The sequence below is a fragment of the Canis lupus genome, chromosome 31 (genome assembly GCF_011100685.1).
Source record: "Canis lupus familiaris isolate Mischka breed German Shepherd chromosome 31, alternate assembly UU_Cfam_GSD_1.0, whole genome shotgun sequence".
NCBI lineage: Eukaryota > Metazoa > Chordata > Mammalia > Carnivora > Canidae > Canis > Canis lupus.
The window spans coordinates 35604487-35632483 of NC_049252.1; the positions used below are offsets into that span (position 1 = coordinate 35604487).

General features: G+C 50.1%; 1 protein-coding gene and 1 long non-coding RNA gene across 2 annotated transcripts in view; one reads left to right on the top strand and one right to left on the bottom strand.

Moving 5' to 3' along the window:
- The window catches only part of BACE2 (beta-secretase 2), a 79764-nt gene that overhangs the window by 39628 nt on the left and 12139 nt on the right, over window positions 1-27997 (top strand). Inside the window, exons 3-8 of the mRNA XM_038581534.1 lie at window positions 3619-3835; window positions 7170-7298; window positions 8469-8603; window positions 10093-10194; window positions 14967-15116; window positions 20893-21061. Of these exons, the coding sequence (XP_038437462.1) occupies window positions 3619-3835; window positions 7170-7298; window positions 8469-8603; window positions 10093-10194; window positions 14967-15116; window positions 20893-21061 (902 nt within the window). The remainder of the gene's footprint in view (window positions 1-3618; window positions 3836-7169; window positions 7299-8468; window positions 8604-10092; window positions 10195-14966; window positions 15117-20892; window positions 21062-27997) is intronic.
- Window positions 27256-27997, bottom strand: part of LOC119867074 — a 37652-nt gene continuing 36910 nt past the window's right edge. The window contains exon 3 of the long non-coding RNA XR_005382426.1: window positions 27256-27392. This is a non-coding gene — a long non-coding RNA (uncharacterized LOC119867074). The remainder of the gene's footprint in view (window positions 27393-27997) is intronic.

The following is a 27997-nucleotide window of genomic DNA, read 5'->3' on the forward strand; positions in this document are numbered from 1 at the left end:
GAGAACTCTGCCTTTAGAATCCGAGAAGACCCCTCCACTGCTCCCAGCCACCTTGACGGAGTCAAATGACAGACTTGCCCCTTCCTGTGGGAATGGTTGGACTTCTAAATGAGACTGTTTTGGGTATTCAGTAAGAGTAACTACAGGAGCATTTACAGGAAAAATAATTTTTTAAAGATTTATTATTACTATTTAAGGATTTTATTTATTCATGAGAAACAGAGAGAGGCAGAGACATAGGCAGAGGGATAAGCAGGCTCCCCATGAGGAGCCCGATGTGGGACTAGATCCCAGGACCCCTGGATCATGACCTGAACCAAAGGCAGACGCTCAACTGCTGAGCTACCCAGGCGTCCTGATTTATTATTATTTTTTTAAAGAGAGTGCACGAGGGAGGGGCAGACAGGGAGGGACAGTCTCAAGAAGACCCCCCCTGCTGAGCGTGGACCCCCCACCCACACACACACTCAGGGCTCGATCCCATGACCCTGAGGTCATGACTTGAGCCGAAATCAAGAGTTGGATGCTCAACCAACTGAGCCACCCAGGCACTCAGGAAAAAAACATTCTTACATTTTCTGATAGTAGTTCATAGGTTGAATAAAGGCAGCAGGTGATTGGGTAATTATAACAGTGGTTTTTGTTGCACACCTGCTATGTCCCTGGGTTTTGTTCTAAACGCTTTCCAGAGCTTACTCTCCTGGTCTTCAAGATTAACCCCATGAGAGGTGTGGTACTACATGGTCTTCCTTTTTCACTTGAGGCGGTGGAGGCACAGAGAGGTTATGTAACCTGGCCCAGGGTCACACAGCTGAGTTGTCGAACGAGGGGTTGAACCCGGGCCGTGTACCATCCATGGCCTCTCAATCCTGCAAGTGGCACCAGGAAATCCAGAATGCTCCCTGCTGTGAGGGGACTAGGGAGTGTAGGAGACACACTCCACATACACCTAAGAGGCTGCGTCAGGCTCTTAGATGTTAGCAGATGCTAACGAGTGTTCTGTAGTGTGGGCAGAGTAAGAATAAAACAACTTCTCCAAAGAAAGTCATGGTAGTTGACACTGTGTTGGGGAGAGAGCTAATCTTTCAGATCAGGGGTTGGCCAACGAGGACCCATGGGCTACGTCCAACCTGCCCTTTCTGTTAATAAAACCTTATTAGAGCACAGCAGTGCACGTTTGTTCTATGTATCGTCCGTGGCTGCTTCCTCCTCATACTTGCAGAGCTGGGGAGGTCACGCGACCCACAAGAGGTAAAAGTTGTTTTCTAGCCCTTGACGGGAAAAGTGTGCGCACCCTGGGCTGGATCCCGTTCTCTGAGCATTTCCAAATCGCCTCTTCTGTTAGCAGTGCTGCGTTTGTGGCCCTGAGGAATGGCCCCACGTTGTCCCGATTCAGTAGGTTCATTGCTGTTCGTAAATGTGTGAAGCCCTGGATGTGTAGCACATACACCTGAATTGGTGCTGGCAGTAAAGTTGGCAATACAGCGACCTTCCAGTCCCCTTGGTTGACTGCCCTGACTGCCCTACCAGTGTGACTTCTGATGGGTGACCTAGCTTTCTGTGTGCCTGGACCCATCCACTCCCGCTCTTCTGTCTGTGACTGCCCTCATGCACACACTAGGCATTCACTCAATGCTGTTGTCTCCCCGCCTCCTTTTTTTAAGATTTTATTTATTCATGAGAGAGGCAGAGACACTTGCAGAGGGAGAAGCAGGCTCCCTGCAAGGAGCCCGATGCGGGACTTGATCCTGGGATCCCAGGATCACGCCCTGAGCCGAAGGCAGACGCTCAACCGCTGAGCCACCCGGGTGCCCCCAGATGCTCTTTAAGATCATGGCAGAGTGAGCTAAGACGGCAAATATTAAAATTTCTCATTCTTCATATACTGTATCCCATTATGAAGTTAGCATAAATTAAATTTTTCTCCAAAATGTATCTGCCAGACGTTTTTTTTCCTTCTGATTATGAAAGGTATGCAGAAACCCTATAGACAGCCCTGACCACAAAGGGAGTCTTCCTCACTATCCCCACCACCCAGAGGGAGCCGCTGAAAAGTCTTCTTTCACCTTATTTCTGTGCCATTGAGAAGAATGACCCTTTCCGTCGCATTTTGTGGTGCTACATCATAGTCCATCATCTCGATGCACTATGGTTTCCTGAACTGTTCCCTTTCTCCTGGGCATTGAGGTTGTTTCCAACTGTTTGCTATTATAAATAAAACATAATGACCGTCTTTGTCGCGGGATCTCCATCTGCATCGTGGGTGTTTCCCTTGGGATCAGATTCTCAGAAGTGCCGCTACTGAATTAAAGACTGTTAGCATAGTTAAAGCATAAGCAATGTGCGCCCCAAGAAGGGGTTGTATCATCTCTGACTTCACTTCCTTCCGGACCCCAGGCAAGATTGCCCTGGTTCTTACAGTCCTATGGCAAAGACGTCGTGTTCAGAGGCTCAGTGTTAAGGCAGTGAGTGAAGACGGCGGGCAAGCAGGAGCACTTGACAGTGATCTGTTTGGTGACCTGACCCTTCTCTTAGGAACTTGACTGTTTTTCCTCGGGTGAGTTCGGTTTTGAGTGCTTAGATACTTGCCTACAGACGTTCTTTGGGTCCCTTCCTATAAACCAGCAGAGTTTTCAAACTCAGATGGCTGGAGGTTTGGATACCCCAGGGCCCTGACACCTACTGTCCTCCCTCCGGAACGTCCTTCCCACGGGACTCACTGTGTTTATGCAGGGCTCACACAGATGTGGTTGGATTGCAGAGGCCTGGGCGACCGCCAAGTCCCTGCCTCTGGGGAGTCCTTCCACTCTTTACGCCCACTTTACGCCCTGGGGAGTCCTTCCACTCTTTATTGCTACCCTGAATGGAATTTTATGTATTCGTGTGTTTACTGTCGGTCTCTGAAAGCCCCAGAGCGGGATTCTCATCTGTTTCAGTAGCTCTTACGCCTAGGGCCGGGTGCATGCAGGACTGCAGATGGTGCCACAGCAATTGGTGTCACAGTGCACACATTCGTGTACGGCCACTAGCCGTACCCCCCTCCCCTATTTTGGTGTTTGAGTGTAATGCGCTTCGGGGCGTGGGGACAGCAGTGAGAAGGAGCCTGTGACATCCGGAGGAAATGTGGGCCTGAGGAGCAGTGCTGTGGTGGCGGAGGCTTGGTCTTTACTTGTCACATTGGTTGCGCGTGGGAATCCGAACCCGAGGCCGCTGCGGGCCCCTCCCTGGGTCACAGAACAGCAGCGCAGGGACCCTGCAAAGCCACGGGGCCGGATGGGTGCCCAGACTGGCTTGTGCCTTCAAAGGCAAATGCGGTTAAGTAAAGCACCTGGCTTACGGCCTTTACTCGGGCAGATGTTAAACTCGGGGTTATGTGTCGACCCCAGTCCCCCACCCCAACCCACCCCACCCCACCATGTGGCACAGAAATACTCCCAAATGTTCGTGATGATGTGTTGTGGGATATGTCACTTTGTCGACAGGAACTCTATCAACTATGAAGGGTTGCATGTGGTCGCTTTCCTGTGCTTTGGAGGGTTGTCTTTGCCATGGGCCCGGCCACCTTGTCTGGACACGGACACGCGGGTGAGGACCAGGCCTTTTCTTTTCCTTCTCCAGGTCCAGTACGTACCGCTCCAAGGGCTTTGATGTCACCGTGAAGTACACGCAAGGGAGCTGGACCGGCTTTGTCGGGGAGGACTTTGTCACCATCCCCAAAGGCTTCAACAGCTCCTTCCTTGTCAACATTGCCACTATCTTTGAGTCTGAGAATTTCTTTCTGCCTGGGATCAAATGGAATGGGATACTTGGACTCGCATATGCTGCTCTGGCCAAGGTAAGGCCAGTCTGTGGATCTAAGTAAATCGAAGGTGGGACGAGTCAAACCGGTCATCAGACGGGCGGCAGGTGGGTCCCGGCTGTTGGGAGAGGGTCAGTCAGTGAGAGTCGTGTGGTGGAGACAGACCGTGGTCACACAGTTAATTACGTGTCTAGGCATCGTTAAAATGTAAGGTAAAGGGTGCAGTTCTTTGAACCTTCCTGCCAAGATATACCCGTAGCCTTCCCTTTTTTTCCGCTGGTCTTTGTTTTTGCTAATTTTACTTCTGTAGTTTAAAAAATGTTAACAAATTCTGAATCGCTTTAATTTTGGTGTTTAGGAGCTTTTCTGAGGGGAGGATTAAAAAAAGAAAACACATTTATTAAATTCGTATATTTGCATGAAGACATGGAGCCTGTAGGTGGCCCTGGAACCTCGGCCAGGGAGGCATCCCACTGGGGGTTGGAGGAAGGAGCATCGTGCTGCCTTCCTGTGGCTGCGGACACCCCAGAGAGCCACCTGGAGCCTCACCAGGTGGAGGAGGGGGCCTGAACGTGCATCCTGGGGACCCCCAGCCATTGGCCCAGGAAGCACCAGGGGGAAAGCAGGGGAGCCCTCTCTCTCATCAGCATTAGAACCTGCACCGATGGCCCAGATAGAGTCTCCAAACAGGTGTGCTCAGGCCAACCCAAAGGAAGTGACGTCGGTGTGCCTGAGCAGGGAGGCCAGCTTGCTCGCAGGCTGGGGAATTTCCACCAGGAAGGGATCCCGAGGCATGCAGATTGGATACCAGGGTGTGCCCTGGGCTCAGGCTGGACACACTTGAGCAGAGCAACAGGCGGTCACCCCACCACCCACTCCCCGTGGTGGTGCACTTTGCCCTCTTGTTCAGAGCTTGACTTGGAGCCAGAGCAAGCGTGGAACAGACAGAAGCAGGACTGCAGGAGCTGCAGCCCCGGTGCCAGCAGAGCCCTCCGGCGGGGGCTGTGGGGATCCGGGAGGAAAGGCCTGTCTTCTCTGCCCGCTGGGATGTTCATCCTGGCGTGGGCTCACTAGTAAACGGTGCAGGGGGCGAGGTGGGGAGGGAGTGTTCCCTGACCCCGTGGCTTCTCAAGGAGAAAGGGCCTGTGAGGACATCCTAGGATGTTGGCTCCCGGGGTTCTCATAGCCTCCCCGGGGCGGGGAGGGGAGAGCGGGGGAGCGACTTGTGAGGCCACGCTGTCCTGTCTCAGGATGCTGCAGGCTGAGGGGCAGAGGGGTTTACCCTCCTCGCCCAGAGCCTGTCTGCGGAGCCCGGAGGGTTCAGGGGCCCCTTTTCTTCTCAGTTCCATGGGGTGAGCTTCATATGGAATTTCATATGAAGCATGTTATATCCTAATAAACTACATTCCTTAGTATCGACCGGGCGACCGAGGGCACATTTCATTACCTGACTTTGACAGTGAAAGGTGTGCGTGTGATTGGTTTGATGCTGACCATTGGGAAGATGGGAGAATAAAACTGGATTGCCCGCGACTGTGATAATACTGATAATAAGCTTCCTTGCAAATATTGACTTGAGAGTCCCCGGGGGTGTCCGGACTTGCCACGTGGCCTCCTTGTGTACAGAATTCTGAGATGACGGCAATCGGCTTCCCATCCCGGGTTTGAGGACAAAGTCACAGGATGGGTCGGATGCGGCGCCGGGGCTGGAAACAGGCCCAGCGGGGCAGGGTGGCCTGGTGGCCCGGAGCCGTTTCAGAAATAGGCCAACTGAGCACACAGTGGTGGCCGCAGCGAGGGGCGGCCCCTGGTCAGTCCCGATGCTTCCCGCCGAGGATGCGCCTCAGACCCTGCCCTCCGGGGGTCTCTGTCACCGGGAGGCCTGGGAGCCACTGCACACCTCCGAGTCAGGGCTCTCTGGGGCTGACCCTGGCACCTGGATGTTCTTAAAGCTCAAGAGGGATCCCACGGGACGGTCATCCTGAGGATGACAATGGATCCCTTATAGTGAGCCAGGCCCTGTTCCAAGGCCTCTGTGTGTATTGGCCCATTGCGACCCCGGAGCAGCTCTGGGAGGCTACTGTTTCCCCATTTTGCAGATAAAGAAACAAAGGAACGAGTCACACGGTGAGCAAGTGGTAGGGCCAGAATTCAGTCGCAGGCGGGTGGCCAGAAGAACGCCAGGCGGGGTCAGCACCACACCCGGCCCACTTCGGGAGGGGGGCTCTGTCTCTGTCGTCTGCCCTGATGCCAAGCGTGCTGCACGTGTCACAGACAGGAACTGTGCCGAATCCTGCTCAAGATTCGACGGAAGCAGGAGGCGGCCAGACACAACTGAGCTAAATAAATGGGACAATTTGTGTTTGCCGAAGGGCTGGGCTCTTACTCCCTCCAGAATTACAGTTTTGATTCTTACAACTAGTAAATAGTGGTTCCTGATACTGACCGTTGGTGGTCAGAATCTGCCGACGGCGTCTGTGCCACCACAAGTAAGTTTCCGTCAGGAATCAACAACTCGGGAGTGCTTGGTATCCCCCAGGGGTCATAGTGAAAATCTGTGCACAGGTCCCTGCACTACCCTCGGGTATACCAGCCCTGGAGGCCCACCCCCCAGCTCAGAGCTGCTCGCACACCACGCCTCTTCCTTTGGGTTCCTTTGAGTCCCTGGGACGTGGGGGCGCCCCGAGTGAGTGCTGGCTCCACGGAAGGGAGGCACGGGCCACTTCGGTCCACTGAGCGGTGGCGGCGAGGAATCCAGGCTTTTAAACCCCCGGGGGCGCAGGACTGTCCTTCCCTTCTGCTTCCCTGCTCACCAGAGTTCAGCGGGGCCTGGGGTCTGAGAGGTCTCGTGCTCAAGACCCGTGGTTGGTGTAGTGGACAGCCACGGCCGGGAGACGTGAAGAACATTCTCTGAAGCCACGAAGGCCGCTCCCAGCGACAGTTCTCTCCTTACTTACTCAGGCTGAGGTGCGAGTCCACTGCCCATGTCGGTGACCCACTTGCACACCTCGTCGCATCAGGGTGAGAGATGCGACGACATCCTAATAGCTCTAGAAATACTGTCTTGTGTTTGCGTGTCAGCCTCGCGCAGCATCCACGCGGATCTTCTCTCTACTGTTCCAATTTTAGAAATACTATCTTATTTTTACAACAGAGCCGTACAGACAGGGAAAATAACTGCGTTGTAGGAACAAGGTCTGTTGTAGGCTTCTGCGTTACTGTCCTTGATCAGAAGCTTGTGTGTGGTTGAGCCACGAAAAAGATTAAACGCACAGAGAAACCGTTTTGTACCTCGGGCCCGGCGTCTCCCTGGGGTCACTCCTCGTCTACACCGTGAGTCACGGGGCTGCTGTCCTTGTTTCTCCTACAGCCATCCAGTTCCCTGGAGACGTTCTTTGATTCTCTGGTGGCGCAGGCGAAGATCCCCAACGTCTTCTCCATGCAGATGTGCGGGGCGGGGCTGCCCGTAGCTGGATCTGGTACCAACGGAGGTAGTCTTGTGGGTATCTTTTAGTCTTCAAGGGGGAAAAAAAAAATCACAATTTAATCGGGCAGTTTTTCTGTTTTATTAACACCCTGGTGGAAGAATTAGACATAGAAGCATACTTAAGTACTGTGGAATTTGGATAACCCTCGTTTTACGACATTTTTAAAAAAATGGGTAAAATTAGGTATTATTTTTATCTTTCCTAATTATCCTGCCACCCACAAGATGATTCTCATGGCTTCCTCAAATTCCATTTTGAAATTTTTTCCTTTGAAGGGTGACTTTTTTGATGGGTGGAGGAGGGGCAGTGAGGAATGAGGAACAGTAGGGGCTACTGAGGCAGGTGGGCCTCACTCGGGGTTGGCCCTCTGGTGGAGGGTAATGCCGGTGGTTTCCTAAACTGGATGGGGAGACAGGGACACCTGTGTGTCCTTTCTCTGCACGTGCACTCGCAGCAGAAAGTTTTCTAGTGAAACAAATGGATTGAAGGCATCAGCACTGTGCATGTGCTGTAGCCTGAGTGTCCCCTCTCGATGGACTCTGTGCCCAAATGTTCTAAACCAGGAGGTAACAGGGACAGGAAGGGCCCCTCAGAGCGGGTGCTGACAATCCCCTAATCATCCAACTGTGAGAAACAAATACTGTTACTGGCATTTGCCTACAGTGCACCCAATCTTAATACCTGATGTACCCCCTTTTCAGGATAGAGGACAGCCTAGGATTTGTGGGGTGATGCTTTATAGTGTTGCAACATGAAGTTTTGATGAGGGCAGCGCATCTGTTCTGCTTTCCGTGCAGGTGCGTGAGGTTGTAAGTCCTCCTAAGTCTTCCGAAGAACTAAATTATTGTGGGTCAATGTGGCTCCTCGTTTTACCTCATTTGTTTGGGGGCGAATCTCGGTATTGGAAGGCTACAATTGTATGTACTTCCTTTACATGAGGGAAACCACCAGAGCCTCTTGATTACATGAGGGCATAATATTGTTCAACCCTGGGGTACGTGGCCCTCAAACGTTCCCTGTTTAATTTTCAAGCATGTGTGTTGTGTAACATCATCACAATGGGAAGGTACTGATTCCAGTGAGGCTCCACCCTTCTGATTGTATGCTTCTCTGTGTATGTAACCTGTTGATGTGCCTCCGTATATTTATTCTCTTAGACCCGTCAATATTTTTCTTCTCAGGTCCTGGGTGGAATTGAACCGAGTTTGTACAAAGGAGACATCTGGTATACCCCTATTAAGGAGGAGTGGTATTATCAGATAGAAATTCTGAAGTTGGAAATTGGAGGCCAGAGTCTGAATCTGGACTGCAGAGAGGTATTTACCCTTGTGATGTCTTTGTGTCTCGGTACCTGGGTCACTTTTTAATACTACAGCGGGGACCTGGATAGGAAATTAGAAGGTACAGGGGCACCTGGGTGGTGCAGCCGGTTTAGCATCTGATTCTTGGTTTCGGCTCAGGTCGTGATCTCAGGGTGTTGGGATTGAGCCCCACGTGGGGCTCCGCAGTCAGCGGGGAGTCTGCTTGGATTCTCTTCTTTCTCTGCCTGCCCCCCACCCCCCGTGCACACTCACTCTTTCTCTAAAATAAATACATTAAAAAAAAAGAAAATTTGGAAGTACACTACATTATAAGACAAATGAAAGATTCATTATACTAAAAGTTATAGGGCCGTGATAATGATGAACTCCTCCTTCCAGAAAATTTGCTTCCTTCCAGTCACTTGGCTTCATAGGGAGAAATTAGCATAAGATGGTATGTGTGAAGAGCACCGTTTCATTGTTCATCTGGGCCTGATGGTTCCTGGAGATGGACTAAGCAGGTTTTCATCAGTGCAAGGGAAAGAACAGGGACTAGAAAAAAACAAATGAAACCCAAAATGAGTCACCAGCTTTATCCTCCATTCATCCCCCTGCCTCTCAGCTCTCACTCCAGGACAACTGATGCTCTGAAGAGCGGCGTGTCCTGACTGCCCTGACTGTCCTCTGACAGGAGCAGACATGCAGAGCTGAGGCATCGAGTCATGTAGGAACCCCATTCTCACCCTATATACATCTGGCTTATTTGTGGTCATAACAGCATTATGATGAGGCCAGTTTGAGGGAGTCCATCTCCTACAATGTCTGCAGGATGGTTTATAAAAACTGCCAGCATTTCATTCTGTTCCTACCTGCATCACTTCCTTTCTCATGAGCCATCCCCTTCTACCACAGTTCCCATATACACAGATGCTTCTGTAAAACCCATCAGAGCTCCAGGGAGCAGTGCTCCTTCCCTCCGGGGTGCTCCCTCCCAGCATGGTGCTCCCTCCCACTGCAGGGGTTTCCAGTCCTAAGGCCACGAAGCTGGGTTTATCGTCAGAGGCACTTACTTTCCATTAAAGAATCCAGGGGTCGAATCAAAGGGGAGGTCCTGTAACACGACACAAACTCTGTGTGCTGATTTTGTAGGATTTGTATAATGGTAATTAGTGTTGTCATTTTGATCTGGAAAGACAAATGGCTCTTCCATTTGTCTTGCTCTTGGGGGATCCTCGACAAGGACATCTGGGCACCTCCAAACGAGGAAGTTTCTGCATGGGGAGAGCTGTCGATTTTGGTCATGTCACTTCCCTTTCCTCTGTTTCCTTATCTGGGAAGCGAGAACACTGGGCTAGATCCAAGTTCTGAGAAGACACTGTGGGTTTAGCCGGGAGTGAGGTACCCTGGCTGCGGCTGCGTATGGCAGACCCACAGTGACAGCAGGCTGGTATCCCATGTCATGTCGCTCACGCGCCTTTTCCCCACCAACTCTCCTCTGTTGTAGTATAATGCAGACAAGGCCATCGTGGATAGTGGTACCACGCTTCTGCGCCTGCCCCAGAAGGTGTTCAATGCAGTGGTTGAAGCCGTGGCCCGCACATCTCTGGTGAGTCCTCAGAGTGCTCGTCAACCTCGGAGAACACCACCGGGTTATGACCACATCCGGGGGGAGTACTACTGTGTATTCTCATAGTCTTCATCTGAGCATTTTGAGGAGTTGAATTTTTTTTTTTTTTAACTATTACTTACTAAGTTCAGTCTTACTTTTAACTAGCACAGAATTTCTTCACATTAACCTCAGGGGACTTGGATCTGAAGGTGCCATGCTGTTTAGTATTTCAAATAATAGTGTAGTGGATGTAGTATTTTTTTTTAATCTAAGAAAAAAAAAGCCATTTGGTAATGTTCTATATTAAATAGTGAACCAGGAATACATTTGTGGTCTTTAAAACAAAACACATGAACTAGAAAATCGTACTATTTTTTTTTTTTTTTTGATTTTCATCCAAGCCGTGCTGGGGTTTTAATCCTTCTGTAAAAGAATGTGATTCTTTTTACAGAAGACAAAGGTCAATCAGCCAGTGTAGTAATTATTAAAATCACGCTCAAGGGCAACATGCATTTTGGAGAACTGGCTGACAGTATTCCAGTATGGCCCCAACTTTCCAGTTGGTTCGGGGCAAAAGGTGGACCAGAGTTATTGATGGAGAAGAACACAGCTTCAGGGGTCTGGTGGACTTGAACGTAGACTGGTTTCTGCTCTTTCCTAGCTGGGTGCCTGGGGCGGGCTTCGGGCGCCCCGAGTATCCACGTTCTCATCGCGGGGCTGTCGGGAGGGCTGAGGTAGGGTGCGCCCCACACGGTGGTGCCCCCAAAGAGAAGCATCTCATGTCCCAACCACGGTGCTGCTGCTCTTTGTTTGAACGTGAGACAAACATCCCTCTCAGCTTCTTGGGTGTTTTCATAAGCGTCAGTCTGTACAGGGCCACCCTTGCAAGGTCACCAAAACCACTGTCTCCTCCTGTCCAAAGTCTCAATCCTGGTCCTAACGCGGGGCTGACTGCCCCACTACTCCACTGGCCGAAATCAAAGAATGAAGGGAAAATGCACAGCGGCTGCTCTGTTACAGGTTCCAAGCAGAATCATGGGAGGGAGGAGGGGGTTTTTGGTTGTCTTGAACCAAACTTCAGAAGTCTGAAACTGCCCTGGGAAGAGCAGCAGGCAAATCAAGAGAATGGTGAGTGGTGGCAAAAAAGCAGCAGCACAGAGGCCCTTTCTGAGCTTGAAAGGACTCCAAGGCAGCGGTGGTCAAAAGCCAGAGTCAAGCTCTGATCTTGTCTCATATCTGCTGAATCAGAAAAAAACGGCAAGTAAAGTTTTTAGTGCCCTAAATTCAGAATGCTGGCTGAAAAATCAGACCACGCTTAAAATACGAAGCCATATGCTGATCTCCTTCAGTAGTGAAAATGTCCTCAGCAGACCTGACACGAGCATCTTGGGGCTGAGTATTCTGGGCTGTACGTGTGTCAGGACCATCCGCAGGAATGCTCAAGGCGAGCGTGTGAGCCCCGCACGCCCGTGGGCTGCCCTGCCTCTGTGCAGCCCGTGACTCCAGCCCCGGTGGGAGCTGGGTGAGCCCCCCGGGGGGCATCACAGCCCCTGGTTAGTGGCGGCTGACTTTGTGAGAAGGCCACGAGGGAGAAGACATGAGATTGCAGGATTTGTTGGCCTTGTCTAAAATTATCCTCACATTTCTGAGCGTGTGTCGGGAAGAGGAGGACCCGAGAAGGCTCTCTGTCTTGGGCAGGGAGAGTGCAGCCAGTGTGGACTGGGTCCCTGCCTGGACCAAAGATGGGCATGGTCTTTTTCTCCTGTGGTGGAGGAGGGTTTCTTTCTAGTTAAGGGAATGACTGGCTTCAGGGAGGTAGATGCAGTGCAAATGTTGGGCTCTGTCTCCTGGTCTGGTTTGTTCAGATGGGATTTCAGGAATGCATGGTTTATAGGTCTGTATCTTGAAATGGGCCTTGTGGGGAGTTTTGGGTATAGGAACCTGGGCTCCCCCTCTTCATAGCTGTAGCCCCCTTGTGTTCAGACCACTGCTCCCCCATCTGTAAAATCAGATGCAGGATGACACCTGCTTTCAGATGACTTCTGACTCTAAACTCTGTGACCTGAGGGTCAAAACTGTCCCCCAATGACATGTGGCTTAGCCTCCAGGGAGGCCCTTAGATGCACAGACATCTCTTTGGAGGCAGGTCCCCCATCTGATTGGGAGCTGTGCCCCTTAGTTGAGTTACCGGGGCCCCTCGGCCTGATCCTTTATCTGCGAATTAGAGCTGTGCACGAGCACTGATGGGGGGCTCCCTGCCCTGGGTGCAGGCCCAGCCACCCTCATCTTAGCCCATCCTCAGGTCCAGCAAATGACTGCCCCATCCTTATCAACTCATCTGGCAAGGGATTTTGCCCTCTGATAAATATGGTTCAAATCAACGTAACTTTTACAAAAAGTAAAGATATATTCACGCCAACATTACAAATTTTACTAACTGGTCACTAACAGTTTTCATTATGGATGTTCCATGTAATGGATGAAAAACCCTAAGGCATTTTCTCCCCATTGTCTGGCCCAGGAGGGTGGGAGGGTAGGCGGGCTCGCAGCTGCCATATGTGGTTCTGCAGCACGGGGCACCCAGAGTTCGTCCAGTGACCCCTGGTTTTCTCAGTTCTTGCCCTGCTTGGTCTCCGCACCATCCCTGCTTACCTGTGTTACCTTCTCTCCACTTTCATAGCAGCTTCCTTCCTGACTTCCCATCCCTGCGCCCTCTTCATGGGTGTCTCCTTTGCTGGCCTGATCCAGGGTGGGTCCTAGGCCCCTCACTTCTTCCTGTATTCTCTCGGAAGGGATCCCACCCGAGCCACATCGTCACTTCCCATCCGCCCATCAGTGACTCCAGGGTGCGCCTGGCTAGACAGGAGTTTAGATTCAACCGGTGGGTATGCAAGTCCCACTTGGACTCCTGAGTCACACCTGCTTGCCGCAAAGCTCAGATCTCTGACAAATGATTTCTGATGAAGACACCAAGGCCATGAAGATACCCTCGGACCCTCAGCTCCTGCTCCTTCCTATTGGTACACCAGCCCCCCCAGCTGCCATCTGTTTTATCCAGTGAGGCAGCTTCCATGCTCTGTCCGCCCTCCCTCAGTCTCATCTCCTACCACCTCAGGCCCTTAGCTCAGCTTCCTAGGGATGTTCTCTTGACTGTCACCCCTTATTCCCGGTACTTCTCTCCTATCCTGCCCTGTCCCAAGCTCTCCTCGCCCCGCCCCGTCCCCTGATCTCCTAGCCCCACCCCATCCCCTGCTTCCCTAACCCCGCCCCATCCCCTGCTCTTCTAGCCTGCCCCATCCCGTGCTCCCCTAGCCCCGCCCTGTGCTCCCCTAGCCCCGCCCTGTGCTCCCCTAGCCCCGCCCCGTCCCCTGCGCCCCCTAGCCCCGCCCCGTCCCCTTCTCTCCTAGCCCCGCCCCATCCCCTGCTCCCCTAACTCTGCCCCATCCCCTGCTCTCCTAGCCCCGCCCCTGCTCCCCTAGCTCCGCCCCATCCCTTCTCCCCTAGCCCCGCCCCATCCCCTGCGCCCCCTAGCCCCGCCCCGTCCCCTGCTCTCCTAGCCCCGCCCCTGCTCCCCTAGCTCCGCCCCATCCCCTGCTCCCCTAGCCCCACCCTGTGCTCCCCTAGCCCCGCCCCATCCCCTGCGCCCCCTAGCCCGCCCCATCCCCTGCTCCCCTAGCCCGCCCCATCCCCTGCTCCCCCAGCCCCACCCTGTGCTCCCCTAGCCCCGCCCCATCCCCTGCTCTCCTAGCCCTGCCCCTGCTCCTCTAGTCTTGCCGGGTCCCTGCTCTCCTAGCTCACATAAGCTGCAGGATAGGACTGCTCCAGAACCTTCCCTCACCCTGGTGAGATGGCAGGAGTTATTTGTAGTTAACTTGGCGCCTTTGAGACTAGTGGGCATGTGCAGGTGGCATCACCTGTCCTGGGTTCCGGTAGACCTGTGACCTGAGGCTCAGGTGGGCACGCTTGTGTTCTTGGCTGTTCATTTTCCCCACAGACGTTTCCTGAGCTTCTCCTGCGGGCAAGGTGTCAGACCTGTAAGCTCTAAGACAATACAACCCGTGTCCTTAGAGGTCCTGAGACAACACGATCTCTGGCCTTAGAAGACTCAGATCCTAGTGTGCGAGAGAGACCAGAAGCAGTTACACCCCTGACTGTGGAGCTGTAACTGCTATGAGCAGAAGGACCTGGGGGACAGAGCTACGTGTGGGGTGGGTTTCCTGGAAGGTGGCATCTGAGCTGATGCCTAGAGAAAGAGAAGGATGTTCCAGAAGAGCAGAGAGCCCCAGCCCCCAGGGCTCAGTACCAGGAGGAAGAGTGCTGCGCTCCTAATTCAAAGGAGAGGTGATGCCCAAGAGGGCCGGAGGGCCCCGTGTAGGATGTGTTCCGTCTTCTAAAGGGTCACTGCGCAGTACTGAGACCCTGGGCGGCCTGCAGCACCTCTGTGTGCTCTGGTTTCCTCAACTATGAAGGTGGGGGGTCAGGGGGTGATGTTACTGCACCCACAGGGCTTCTGGAGGAGCATCTGGGGCAGCAGAGGGCTCCCAGCCCGACCCGACACCCACAGGTGCTCTCCGTGCCCGGGGAGCTGAACAGCTAAGGATTTGTCATCCCCGTTCCCCTTCCCGAGGCCGGCTGCCTCGGCCCCACCGTCCGAGGGAAACACTGCTTACTGCTGCAGGCATCTGGCACGGGATGAGGGGGGCCGGGAGCTGTTTCCTGTTGATGCGCCAGACTAGTCATGCTTTCTCACGTGATCTCGTTTTGTCCAGATTCCAGAATTCTCTGATGGTTTCTGGACTGGGTCCCAGCTGGCTTGCTGGACGAATTCGGAGACACCTTGGTCTTACTTCCCTAAAATCTCCATCTACCTGAGAGACGAGAACTCCAGCCAGTCGTTCCGCATAACCATCCTGCCTCAGGTATGAACGGGGACCTGTGCGTCCCTCCCTAACCACGCGGCACCCAGAAGTAATAAGGCGCTTTGTGGGTACTGCGCCCGGGTGGGTACCGCATCTGTGCTAGGTGTCGATGGCCACATGACGCCGTGTAACAAACGGCCACAAAACCGGCGGCCCTCATCAGCTCGTGAGTCCGAGCAGACGTGCTGCTCTCGGGAGGCTGGTCGACACGTCTGGTCAGCTGGTGGCCCACCAGCCCTCTAGGGTGGCCTTGCTCATGGTGAGGCCGCTTGGCGGTGGAGCGATGGGGCCGCTGACTCCCACCTTGGGGGACACGTCCCCTGCACCACGGGCCACCCTGTCCCGCGCTGTGCACCCTCACAGGGTGGAGGCATCCCAGGTTCCCGGGCTGGGGAGGTGGACCCACCTGCCGGCAGAAGGGGCTGGCCGCACAGTCACATCCCAAGGGCCTGACGGCACAGGAGGCCAAGAATTGAGGACATTTGTGCAACATCCACCGTGGCACCAAAGTATGTTCTTTTATTTATTTATTTTTAAAGATTTTATGTATTTATTCATGAGAGACAGAAACAGAGATAGAGAAGCCATGGGGGGAAGCAGGCTCCCTGCGGAGCAGGAGCCCAATGTGGGACTCAATCCCAGGACCTGAGCTGAAGGCAGATGCTCAGCCGCTTAGCCACCCAGGGGCTCCAGGATATGTTGTTTTAAAGAGGGGACTAAAACTGGACCCTCAGAGAGAGGAAGACGTCCTTTTGTTTTCCACGTTCAGTACATCATTGCTGCCTCCTCCTCAGCGTCTCTCAAACAGAGCATGTTGTGCCCTGCTCGGCCATGCTTCTCGCCTCCCCCCACGTTCCCAAGGCTCTGGCTCAGGTCCCCCTCAGGGACGTTCCAGGTGCATGCCATGTAGTCCAGTCCTCTCCTCACTGCCCTTAGTACCGTGGCAGCCTGCGGCCTCCTGTCGCTGCTATGAGCCAGCACTGAGCCCGGCTACGTGCGTACACGTGCCCTTTCCCTGAGGCACCCCACTCGCCCCCCGGGCCTCGGGGGACCCTTCCCCGGCCTCCAGCCTGCCTTCTGCTGTGCCCCTGACCCTCCACTCACTGGGTCAGCGTCCTCCTGGACTTCGTGCTCGCTCTGCTGCCCTGACCTTTGCTTGTGCCACCCCCAGCCTGAATGCCCTCTCCCCCACACGCCCTCTGCATATCCAGATTCTTCCCATCCTTCAACATCCAACTCAAACAACCCCTCTTTTGTTGAACGTCTGCTGAGCAGAATAACCCATTTGTGAGCCCGCCCTTCAGACGGGTAACGCGTGTTCCCCGGTCTGCTCACCCGGTGTGCGGTCATCCCTTGAGGGGGTGTTTTGTGCTGTTGCCTTTTTCATTTGACTTCTGTTTTTGCTTTTTTTTTTTTTAAAGCACATACACATGCTTAGAGCTCTTCCTCGGTTACATTAATTCCTTGAAGATGAGAACCCTGAGATTGAAGGTCCTTGCTCCTTCCCTGGCATGAGCGCACAGTGGAGGCCAGGGTGTAATCGTTGTTTGTTTGTTTGTTTTAATATTTTTAAAATTTATTTATTCATGAGAGAGACAGAGACACAGGCAGAGGGAGAAGCAGGCTCCCTGTGGGGACCCGGATGTGGGACTCAATCTGAGGACCCCGGATCACACCCAGAGCCGAAGGCAGATGCTCAACCACTGAGCCACCTAGGCGCCCTCACTGGTTTCTTTCTTTCTTTCTTTTTTTTTTTTTTTTCTGAACACACAGAACAATGTGTCTTTGTTATGATTCGGTGACTTTGGGATAAAGGGGATGGAATTGGGGGACAAGGAAGGAGGAGTATTTTCAGGAGAAAAAAGGAAGTGCTACTACCACCTTTCCCCTTGTCCACTTCCTACGTGGGGACACGTGCCCTCCAGGAAGGGCGGGTTCCTGGGGAAGGTTGCTTGAGAGGCTCAGGAGAAACAGGGCTGGACAGAGGACACCCGCACACCCCGAGAACCCGAGGCTTGAGTTTCATGCTCATTTCCGCCCCTGACGCATGCTGTAACTCTGAGCAGATCACTGAGCCCTTTCCCCGTCTGTCCCTTTAACCATAAAGGGAGAAATCCTAATACTTGCCAAAGACATTTTCCCTGCATACAGCGTTATGTTCTCTGCATCTTTAAAATAATTTATTTTTATGATTACATTTTGGTGGGTCGAACAGCACGACGTGGACATTATTTCCTCAGTGTGGTTCGTAACTAAAGTCAAAGCCTCACTTCGGGACAGAGATGAGCGTGTAATTGTAAATAAATGGCAGGGGGGCTGGTTGGCAGACTCGGGAACTCAGGGGAAGCAGAAGAAAACACAGGCATTTGGGGGCAAATCTGTTCCATTCGGGGCAGCTAATAGCCACCAGGGCGGGAAGGTCACTGGGGGCTCAGCAGCTGGTCCCAGGACCCAGCACGGCCGAGTGTGGAAATACAGTCCTGGAGCTTTGGGAGCATTGCCTTTGCTTTTTGTTATCTCTGCGTTCTGAGAAATCAGTAGTATTCTCATGAGACTGTAGATATATTTTGGTTGACTTTGACATGTTCACATTTTTGGTTTTTAAAAATCTGCTTTCCCTGCTGTTTTCCTGATTTTTTTTTTTTTAAGATTTTATTTATCTGTTCATGAGAGACACAGAGAAAGAGGCAGAGACACAGGCAGAGGGAGAAGCAGGCTCCCTGCAGGGAGTCCGATGAGGGACTCAATCCCGGGACCCCGGGGTCACGACCTGAGCCAAAGGCAGATGCTCCACCACTGAGCTCAGCACCCAGGCATCCCTGTTTTCCTGATTCCTTACTCAAACTTTACCATTTCGTTTTCTTTCCATTGCCTCTTTGGAAAAGGCTTTGTTGGGCAGTTGTGAACCATCACGTGCCAATAACCTCACAAGCTCCGCGTGCCACTGACACAGCCCTTGGGGTCAGCGCTGGGCGGGGTGGGGGGGTCGTCTCCTAACACTGCAGCTCTGCCTGCCTGCCATCCATCCCTCACATTTAGGGGCAATCATCAGGGCCCCTTCCCTCCAAAGTCTGAGGATGAGGCCCCTGCCTAGGACCTTTTTGGCATCAGCAGCCCTAGATTGGCATATGCTCACTAGTGCAGAAGGGAGCTGTGTCAAAGGCAATTATCTTAAATTTCATCTGTCTCCGTTCTTTCCCCAAAACACATGGGCTGAATCTTTTCTGGCCTGTTTACAAAAGCAGCCCCCAACCCCAGCCCACAGGCAAATTCTGGTTTTCTTTTCCACATAACCCTAAAAATGTAAATAATTTCAGTCTACCACTGGTTGGTCTATTTGTGCTATTTTAGTTTAAGGCAGACAGTTTATTCTGAGATCCAGCAATACTTCAGCTTTCCCAGCGTGTTACAGCATCGACAGTCTGGAACTTTTATTGGCAGTCAGCTGGGACGCACATACAAAGAGTAAAAGATACAAATTCAGTCTGCATATTTTTGCATTGGTATCATCAGTTACATGCTATGTGATAATTGACTGGGTTTTATTATAGAATTAGTTCCTTCTGAGGTAGGGGTGTGTTGTGTGTGTCTGTGGGTCCATGTACATTCCTAGGGTTTGCTTGCAGAGAGGTAGGGGAAGGTGCTGTCGCAGCCCCCAATGTATCCCCGGCCTTTGCCTCATTCATGTTGATCCTGTGAAGTTGCATGTTTCATTTGATCAAGCTTAGGGCCTGCTTATTCGTGTCACAGGCACCCTTCGAGGCCCTCCTGTGTGCCCACCATACCCCCGAAGCCTAGACACCAGGAGCAGAGCGAAGCATAGAATGAAGGATTCCTTGCCTCGGAGGAGGGCTTGCAGACAGACGAACCACTCGGGCAGGGTTCTGACTGTGGGCGCGGTTCCCTGGACCCAGCCACCGGCCCGTGTCCAGCCATTGACGACGCCAGGGGCTGCCACACTCTGTCCTTGCTCACCCCCTGCCTGTCAGCCCCTGTCTCTCACATCGTCCATATGCTGGCAAGGGCAGTGAAGCTCACCTTCCTCGGGTGTCAGTTTGATCGTAGGTGCTCTCTCCAGCCCAACTTGCTGGTTTCCTTTCCTGCTCGGGACGTTAAATAGTGCTCCTGTGTTTCCCACTCCTCGTGGCCGGTGCTCCATCTCGTCTGTGCTTTCCTTCCCAGCTGGCACCCCTTCCCTGTCGCCCCTCTGCAGCCCCTAAAAATCCCCACCCCTCGTGCTCCCTCAGGCCCCAAAGCGCCAGGTTCCCAAGCTTGTCCTCCAAAATCTTTCTTTGTGCTTTTACCACTTGAGGGCTGGTCAGTGCTCACAAGAAAGTCCTTTTTTCCTACTCATTTTGCCCTTTATTGCCTTTTTTTTTTTTTTTCCAGATGTTTGGTATTTTGCCTTACTAAGCCACTCTATTCTCTTGGTTGCCTGCATTTGAATACTTTGCTGTTAAAAAAAATAAAGGGATTGTTCTTACTGGTGTGACTTCCGTTTGCTCCCTGGTTGTTTAAAGTTTTGACCTCCCCGGAGGACCTCACGGGCCAGGTGTCGTGTTTATGGAGCATGCACAGCCCGTGCAAGAAATGGTCTCCATCCCTGTCGGGGCTTCCTACGTGGGGATGCTGTGTCTTCTCTTTGACACAGCTCTTCTCTCTCCGACTGAGGAAATAAATCATCCTTGCTTCCTCCCTGCTGCCTACTCTTAAGCTCTCTCTGGCAGAGGATGACAAAGACGGCACCCTGGGGCCAGTTAGGAGCCATTGCAGTCTCTCAGAGAGAAGGGGATGCTAATGGTCCAGACTGGGGCTGTAGCCATGGGGATGAGAGTAGTGATTGGACTCAGATTCCATTTCAAAGGAAGGCCTGCAGCCTCTGGTTATGGTTTCCCTGTAGGGAATGAGATACTGGCCTGGTGCTATAGGGCCTGAGTAAGTGGGTGAATCACAGATTTATTGAAACGGAAGACCTTGAAAAATAGCAGATACGGGGAGAATGTCCGGAGTTCAGTTTTTCTAATATTGCATTTGAGATGCCAGTTGAGTGGCGAGTAGGGCAGGTGGACATAAAAGTGTGGCCATGGCGGCAAAGGTCTGGCTGGAGGTCAAGATTTGGGCATCAGCATAGAGCCCCAGAGTATCTTTAGGGCCATGGGGCCACAGGTGGGGGATGGCCACCAGGATGCCGGAGCCCTGGGGGTCCTCTGATGTTCAAAGGTGAGGAAGGCAAAGCGAACCCTACACGGGTACCTGAGAAGGAGCAGCCAGTGTTGGGGTGAAGAAGAAACAATCCCCTCTCAGAGGCCAATGGAAGGAAGGGTTTGGAGGGGGGAGAATTAGCTGGTCCATGGTACCATAGAAGGGCCCATCAGAGCCCTTCCCACTCCACATTTACTTAACCTGCCTCCTCCCTGGATGGGAAGCTTCTAGGGCGCAGGGAATGTGTGTTCCTCATCCCTGTTGCTGGTACTGAGGGAGGCATGTCTTGGCGATGCCATGTGCTAGATGGATGGACTGATGGATGCACAGCTGTATGGATGCACCTGTGAATATTTACAGGCAGCACACGTGTTTTTTATCCTCTCAGTAACGTCTATCACCACGCTTGTGATGTCGTCTTCCAGATGACAATGTGATGTCATCCCCTTCCCTCCCTGTGTCCCGCCCCCGCCATGGCACCTGGGCAGGTTTGAACACTCCGCGGCCTTGACAACTTGGTGATATTGCCCGATTCATGCTTTGTCCTGTTTGTTTGCTCTTTCCTCGTAAACAGCTCTACATCCAGCCCATGATGGGGGCTGGCCTGAATTATGAATGTTACCGATTCGGCATTTCACCTTCCACGAACGCGCTGGTGATTGGTGCTACCGTGATGGAGGGCTTCTACGTGGTCTTCGACAGAGCTCGGAAGAGGGTGGGCTTTGCAGCAAGCCCCTGTGCAGGTAAGCGATGCTTGCACTAGACAGGGAGCCCCAACTACAGTGCATCATGTCCCTTCACTAACTTGGAAGCAACTCTTGATGATGGGTGAGTTGCCTCTGAATTGTTCCCTGCAGGCCCATCATCCGTGGTCAGTCTTATCAGTGAGACACACCACAGGATTGCAGAAAGGAGTACGTGAGGCCATCTGTGTAAAACGTTTAGTTCCGTGCTTGACACCTGGCAAATGTGTGATCAGTGTTAGTATTACAGTTATCTTGCATTAGACTTAAAACAGTATCTCACACCCTGGAATAAAGGTGGGGGGCCTTGGAGAAGAGTTACAGTTTTTTGATAGGAAAACCAAAATAAAGATCAGGGATAAGCTGTGTATTTTTTTTCCCCTCAAAGAAATCTTGGTTGTTGTACAATAAGGAATAAATGCTTATCATTGCTATTTCTTGAAATCCTAAAATGATGAGATCGAGAAGCATGTTTTTCTCTTACAACCCCATTGAAAAGCTGGTGTGAGGGTGAGTCAGCAGCATTGTTTTGCGGAGCCCAGCTTGAGGGTTGGGCCCGTGTTCGGGAAACCAGGAGGGAGGGCAGGAAAGCTGATGGGTGGGGAAACCCCCAAACTTGAAAATGTCTATGCATGAACAGTTTGCTGGAATGGAGTGTCCACACAGCTCCCGGGTCAGCGGGAGGGTCGGGTACTTCGGGCAGCAGCCCAGGCTAGCACTGCAAAGGCCAGTCCTGGATGTGGGCATGAGCTGGGGTCACTGGGACGTGTGGAGGGAGCGCGTGAGCCGGGCTTCTCAGTGGGATTTCAGGGGACTGACACATCCTGGCACATGGGATTCAGAGTTGGCGGGGAACATGCCAACGGAGAGAAAAATTAAGCAAATGTGTGGCAGCGAAAAGTACAGGCAGCGAGGACGTGGGACAGGAGAAATTTAGAGGCTGTGGGGCGGCACAGAGTCACCACGTGGTGTGGGGATGGAGGTGCGACTTGGATGAAACGGTCCTTCAGGGACAGGAGTAGTGAGCGACAGGCATGAATGCCAGCTGTGCTGGTCACCTCAACCCCGACTAGGCCTTCAGGGGGATCTAGAACCCACAGGGGCGTCTGGGGGAGAGCCACGGAGATGAGGGTGTGCAGGCAAGACATCAAAGGAGCTCAGCTGATTTATCCCTGAGGGGGACATTTCAGGTCTTACCACCTGACTCAGGTGGGGGTGGAATGGGAGTCGTGGTAAGCAAAGCAGGTCGGGCATGCTTCCTATCCTTGTTTGGACACACCGGCGTTCCTGGAGGATAAAATAACAACTTGGAGCTTGGAAGGAGAGAAATATCGAGGGGAAAATGTAACATCTGGAACATGAGCCCAACTCACGTGCTGTAGAAATGAAACCACTCAACCCCATGTACATATTCGATGGTTGCAAGTTCTATTTTTTTTTTTTAAGATTTTATTTATTTATTCAGGAGAGACAGAGAGAGAGAGAGAGGCAGAAACACAGGCAAAGGGAGAAGCAGGCTTCCTGCAGGGTTCAGGTCCCAGGACCCTTGGATCCCGACCTGGGCCGAAGGCAGCTCAACCGCTGAGCCACCCAGGCGCCCCTGCAACTACTTTAAGTGTTAACGCAGCTCCCTCTGACTTTGTATTGGTGGGGAGGCTTGGAATCCTTGAGGTTTGTCATTTTGGCATCTTTGGTGGGAGGGAATATTTACCTTTTCAGAGTGCATTACCTGTTTTTAGCACATGAGGTATCCCTGGGAAAGACCTTTCTCTGTGGTGGGACCTGGGACTGTACAGTCAGAGACGCTACTCTGTCTCCCAGCTGTATTTTTACATCTTGTAACCCAGAGAACTAAGCACTAAGGCAATTTCCCCCACAATTTCTGTTCTCTTGTTAAACACTATTAAAGTAGAGGCTACTATGGCAACAGCCGTCATATCGTCCACTTTACTTAATACCGCAGAGCGCGTAATCGCCGTGTCTCCTTAAGTGAATTGCTGTTGGAAGTAGTTTAATATTAAGTGTCTCCAGGCAAAGCAACGTTCACACCTGCATTTCAACATGAATCCTTTGTGAGGTGTGCTTATAGAAGTTTATTATTATTATTTTGCTACTGTTTAAAAAAAACATATTTAAGATTTTGGTACTTAAACATTTGATTTTTACCAGCAGCGGGAATATACATGGATATGTCTCCTCTTCTGTGCAAACTGTTTAGCCATTAAAGTAATTACTTCCCTCCAAGCTGCAATTAGGAGCCAGACAGTGGTCTATAGCGCTGTGATAAATGGAAGAGGTACACTGCCCTTTTTTTTTTTCTCTTTAAAAGTGTCTATTTTTAATTTATCACTTGCTTTAAATAACAAAATGATTTAAGTCCTAGGAAATCTCATGTGCTTTGTGCACACTTACGGAACACCCAGATTTAACAAATGCTAACATTTTGTCATATTTTCTTCAAAAATTTATCATAGAAACAGAAAAGAAATACAGCTAAAGCCCCACCCCACTACCTTCCCCAGAATGACCCTTCATCCTGAAACTGGTGTAGATTCTTCTCATAATTACTAGACACTTAAGATTCCACAGCATGGGGCACCTGTGGGGCTCCGTCGGTTAAGCATCTGCCTTCGACTCAGGTCGTGATCCCGGATCCCGGGATCGAGTCCCGCATCAAGCTCCCTACTCAGTGAGGAGTCTGCTTCTCCCTCTGCCTCTGCTCCTTCCTCTGCTTGTGCATGCTATCAAATAAATAAAATCATAAATTAAAAAAAAAAATCACTACATAGTTGTAAGTGCCTTGGATTAGTTGTCTATTGCTTGGTAACAATTTAGCCCCGAATTTAGCAGCACTGTGTGACCTTGTGCAGGCACTGAGGGTCAGGAATCGAGGGGGCTTAGCTGGTGGTTCGGGTCTAGGGTCTCTCAGCAGGGTGGAGGGGGTTTCTGCTGGAAGCTCACTCATGTGGTAGGTGAGAGGAGCCCTCCATTCCTTGCCATTGGGACATCACGCCAGGCTTCCCTACACATCCTTTTTTTTTTAAAAAAAAATATTTATTTATGATAGTCACACAGAGAGAGAGAGAGAGAGGCAGAGACATAGGCAGAGGGAGAAGCAGGCTCCATGCACTGGGAGCCCAATGTGGGATTCGATCCCGGGTCTCCAGGATTGCGCCCTGGGCCAAAGGCAGGCGCTAAACCGCTGCGCCACCCAGGGATCCCTCCTACACATCCTTAAGATGGGCACCCGGTCACCCCAGAACAAGTGATTCCAGAGAGTGGAAGTGCAACACAGCACCCGGGACAGAAGCCACAGTCTTTGCTCACCCAATTTTTTAAGTGGCATGCTATCACTTGTGCCCTATTCTGTTGCACAGAACCACCCTGGCACAGTGTGGGAGGGGATTATACAAAAGTGAATACCAGGGAGCTGGGGTCATTGGAGTCACCTTAGAAGCTGTCTACTGGATACCTATAAATAAATGCCATACAACAAAATATAGGGTGGTTGGTTGTGGGGTTTGGCATTTTTTAAATATATATGAATGCTCTATAGTACTGTGCCTATCCTTTTTCAGTCTGCCTTATTACTCAGCATTACACATTTACTACATTTTCTGTGTTGGTGTGAATACTAGGTCACTTGTTTTGACTGCTCTATAGTATCCTCTTGTATGAATATCCCCAGGTCACTTACCATTCCTGCCTTGATTACCGTTTGGATTGTTTCTGATACTTGCAATTATAACTTGCAGTGAGCATCTCCCTGCACACTATTAGGATCTTCTGAAGATGTGATTTCTAGATGGTTTGGTATGCCAGCCATCAGTGTTAATGGCTCCTGTCAGAGTTGTCTTCCAAGTAGCCGGACCATCAGATTACATAAGAATGTTCATTTCCTCAAAGTATTATATTTGTTTTGTTTTTGTTATTTTGCTAATCTGTATGTATGAAATTGTGTCACAGGGTGATTACTTCTGAACTGATGGAACTTTTTTTTAAAAAAAAAAAAGGATTTATTATTTGAGAGAGAGAGAGTGAGAGAGCTTGCACACTTGGTGGGGAAGGGCAGAGGCAGGGAGAGAATCTCAAGCATACTCCCCACTGAGTGTAAGGCCTTATGGGGCTCAATCTTAAGACCCTGAGATCACGATTTGAGCCAAAACCAAGAGTCAGGGAAGCCTGGGTGGCTCAGTGATTGAGCATCTGCCTTGGTCCAGGGTGTGATCCTGGAGTCGCAAGATTTGAGTCCCACATTGGGCTCCCCGCATGGAGCCTGTTTCTCCCTCTGCCTATGTCTCTGCCTCTCTCTGTCTCTCATGAATAAATAAAATCTTAAAAAAAAAAAACAAACCCAAGAGTCCGATGCTCAACCTACTGAGCCACCCTAACACCCTGAGATGATGCGGTTTTTATAGGTTTATGGGGTGTTTGAGCTCTTTCTCTCATGGTGAATTTTTCTGCTAATAGCTTATGTACATTTTTCTACCAGTCTTTTTTTAATGTCTATACATTCTTCTTATTTGATCCATTAGGTATGGGGGGCTTATGTGTGGTGAATATCTGCTAATCTCTCTGGATTTCTCCTACCTATTTTTGTTGTCTTTCATTTATATATATATTTTTTTAATTTAGTGAGATAAAATATACTGATCTCTTCCTTATGGCTTTTACTCTGTACCTTATTTAAGATTTTTTTTTTCAATCTAAGAAAATAAAGATTTTTTTTCTCTAAAGATACACTGTACTTTTTTCCATATTCTCATAGAATATGAAATGGGAATCCAATTTTTTATAAGAATTCAATTTTCTCAGTATTATTTATTGAAGATATTTTCCTCTCTAATATTTTCAGTATTATAAAAATTTTAATATACAGGAAAGACTAAAAATAATACAATGATGTCTTACTATCCACCATCTAGATTTGATAATTTTTGCATTTTGCCATATATGTCAGTATACATGTATATGTAGTTTTTGTTGGAACCATTTGCAAGTAGGTTGCAGATATCACGACATTCTACCCCTAAATATTTCACTCTATAACATTTCATTTATAAATACATCTTAAAAATATGGACAGTCTCATACATAACCATAATACCATTATGATATCTAAAAAATCAAAAATATTTACATCGTAGTATGTATTATATAGGTCAAATTCAGATTTCCTCAGGTACCCCAAAAAAATGGTTTCCTTAGCTGTGTTTTTGTTTTTGGTATTTTTGAAGGCCAGTTTTGTAGACTATATCATATTCGGATTTGTCGGGATTTCTTGTAATAGTATCATTTAATATGTTCAACATGTTCATTTAACCTTACATTTCTGTAAACTTGTTTTGCTTTTTTAATATTTGTTTACTTGAGAGAGAGCAAGAGCTAGAGAGAGCACAGAGGGAGAGGGAGAAACAGGCACCCCGCTGAGCAGGAAGCCCGATGTGGGACTTGATGTGGGACTTGACCCTAGGACCCTGGGACCACGACCTGAGCCAAAGGCAGATGCTTAACTGCCTGAACCACCCAGGTGGCCTGCATTTCTGTAAACTTGAACTTAGGTCTGGAGGCTTGGTTAGATTCAGGTTAAATTAATTTTGCAAGATATCTACAAAATTTTAATAACATCTTTGTTATATACCAAGACCCAGTATATACCTGGATCTGTTCTTTCTGAGCATTCTCTTCTGCCCTACTGGTATAGTTGCTGTCCCTGTGCTATAATATATGGCTTAATTTCTGTAGTTATAAGACTTAATTTTCAGCAGGGGCTCAACTCTTCTTTAAATGCCCTAGGCTACTTTTGTCCTTTTTTTTCTTAAAGATTTTATTTATTCATGAGAGACACACAGAGAGAGGCAGAGACACAGGCAGAGGGAAAAGCAGGCTCCATTCAAGGAGCCTGATGTGGAACTCAATCCCAAGACTCCAGGATCACCCCCTGAGCTGAAGGCAGATGCTTAACCACTGAGCCACCAAGGAATCCCTTGTCTTTTGTTTCAACTTGTCAGGATCTCTGAACCCTATTGGGATTTTTATTAGAACTGCATTGGATTTAGAGATTAATTTGAGAAGAAATCAAGTCTTTGTTATACAAGTCTTTTCCCTATAAATGTGCTAATTCTCATTTGTTTAGGTCTTTTTTTATGTCCTACAGCAATTTTGTAGTTTTCTCTAAGAAAGTCTTACACACGTAAATTTATTGGTAGATACCTGTTAGCTCTTATTGTTACTATAAATGATATTTTAAATTGCATTTCGGTTGTTTAGTATATAGGCTTGCAGAGTTTTTTGTATGTTAATCTTCTATCCAGCCACCTTGCTGAATTCTCTGTTTAAAAAAAAAAAAAAACAGTTGTTAGAGTTGCTTGGATTCTTCTATGAAAGCAGTCATATAGTCTCATGTACAGAGTAGGTTTGTGGAATTCCCTTCTAATCCTCAATTAAGGGATTCTCAGTTTGCTGAAATTGTTTAGTATGAATGGAAAAACTGACATTTTTACTAATGTTAAACATATTCCTACTCTATGACTCAGCAACTTCACTCTTAGGTATATGCAGTGGGGAAATGAATGTGTGTCCACCCAAAGACTTGACCAGAAGCAGCTTTATTCATAAAATGAACTAAAAGGGATCCCTGGGTGGCACAGCGGTTTAGCGCCTGCCTTTGGCCCAGGGTGTGATCCTGGAGACCCGGGATCGAATCCCACGTCAGGCTCCCAGTGCATGGAGCCTGCTTCTCCCTCTGCCTATGTCTCTGCCTCTCTCTCTCTCTCTCTCTATGACTCATAAATAAATAAAAATTAAAAAAATAAAATAAAATAAAATGAACTAAAAGTACTACATCATTCAGTTATTACATTGTTACACAAAACCACCATTTTCATCAAACTAAAAACAGTCCAAAGTATAATGAAAGGAGAATGGATACATTTT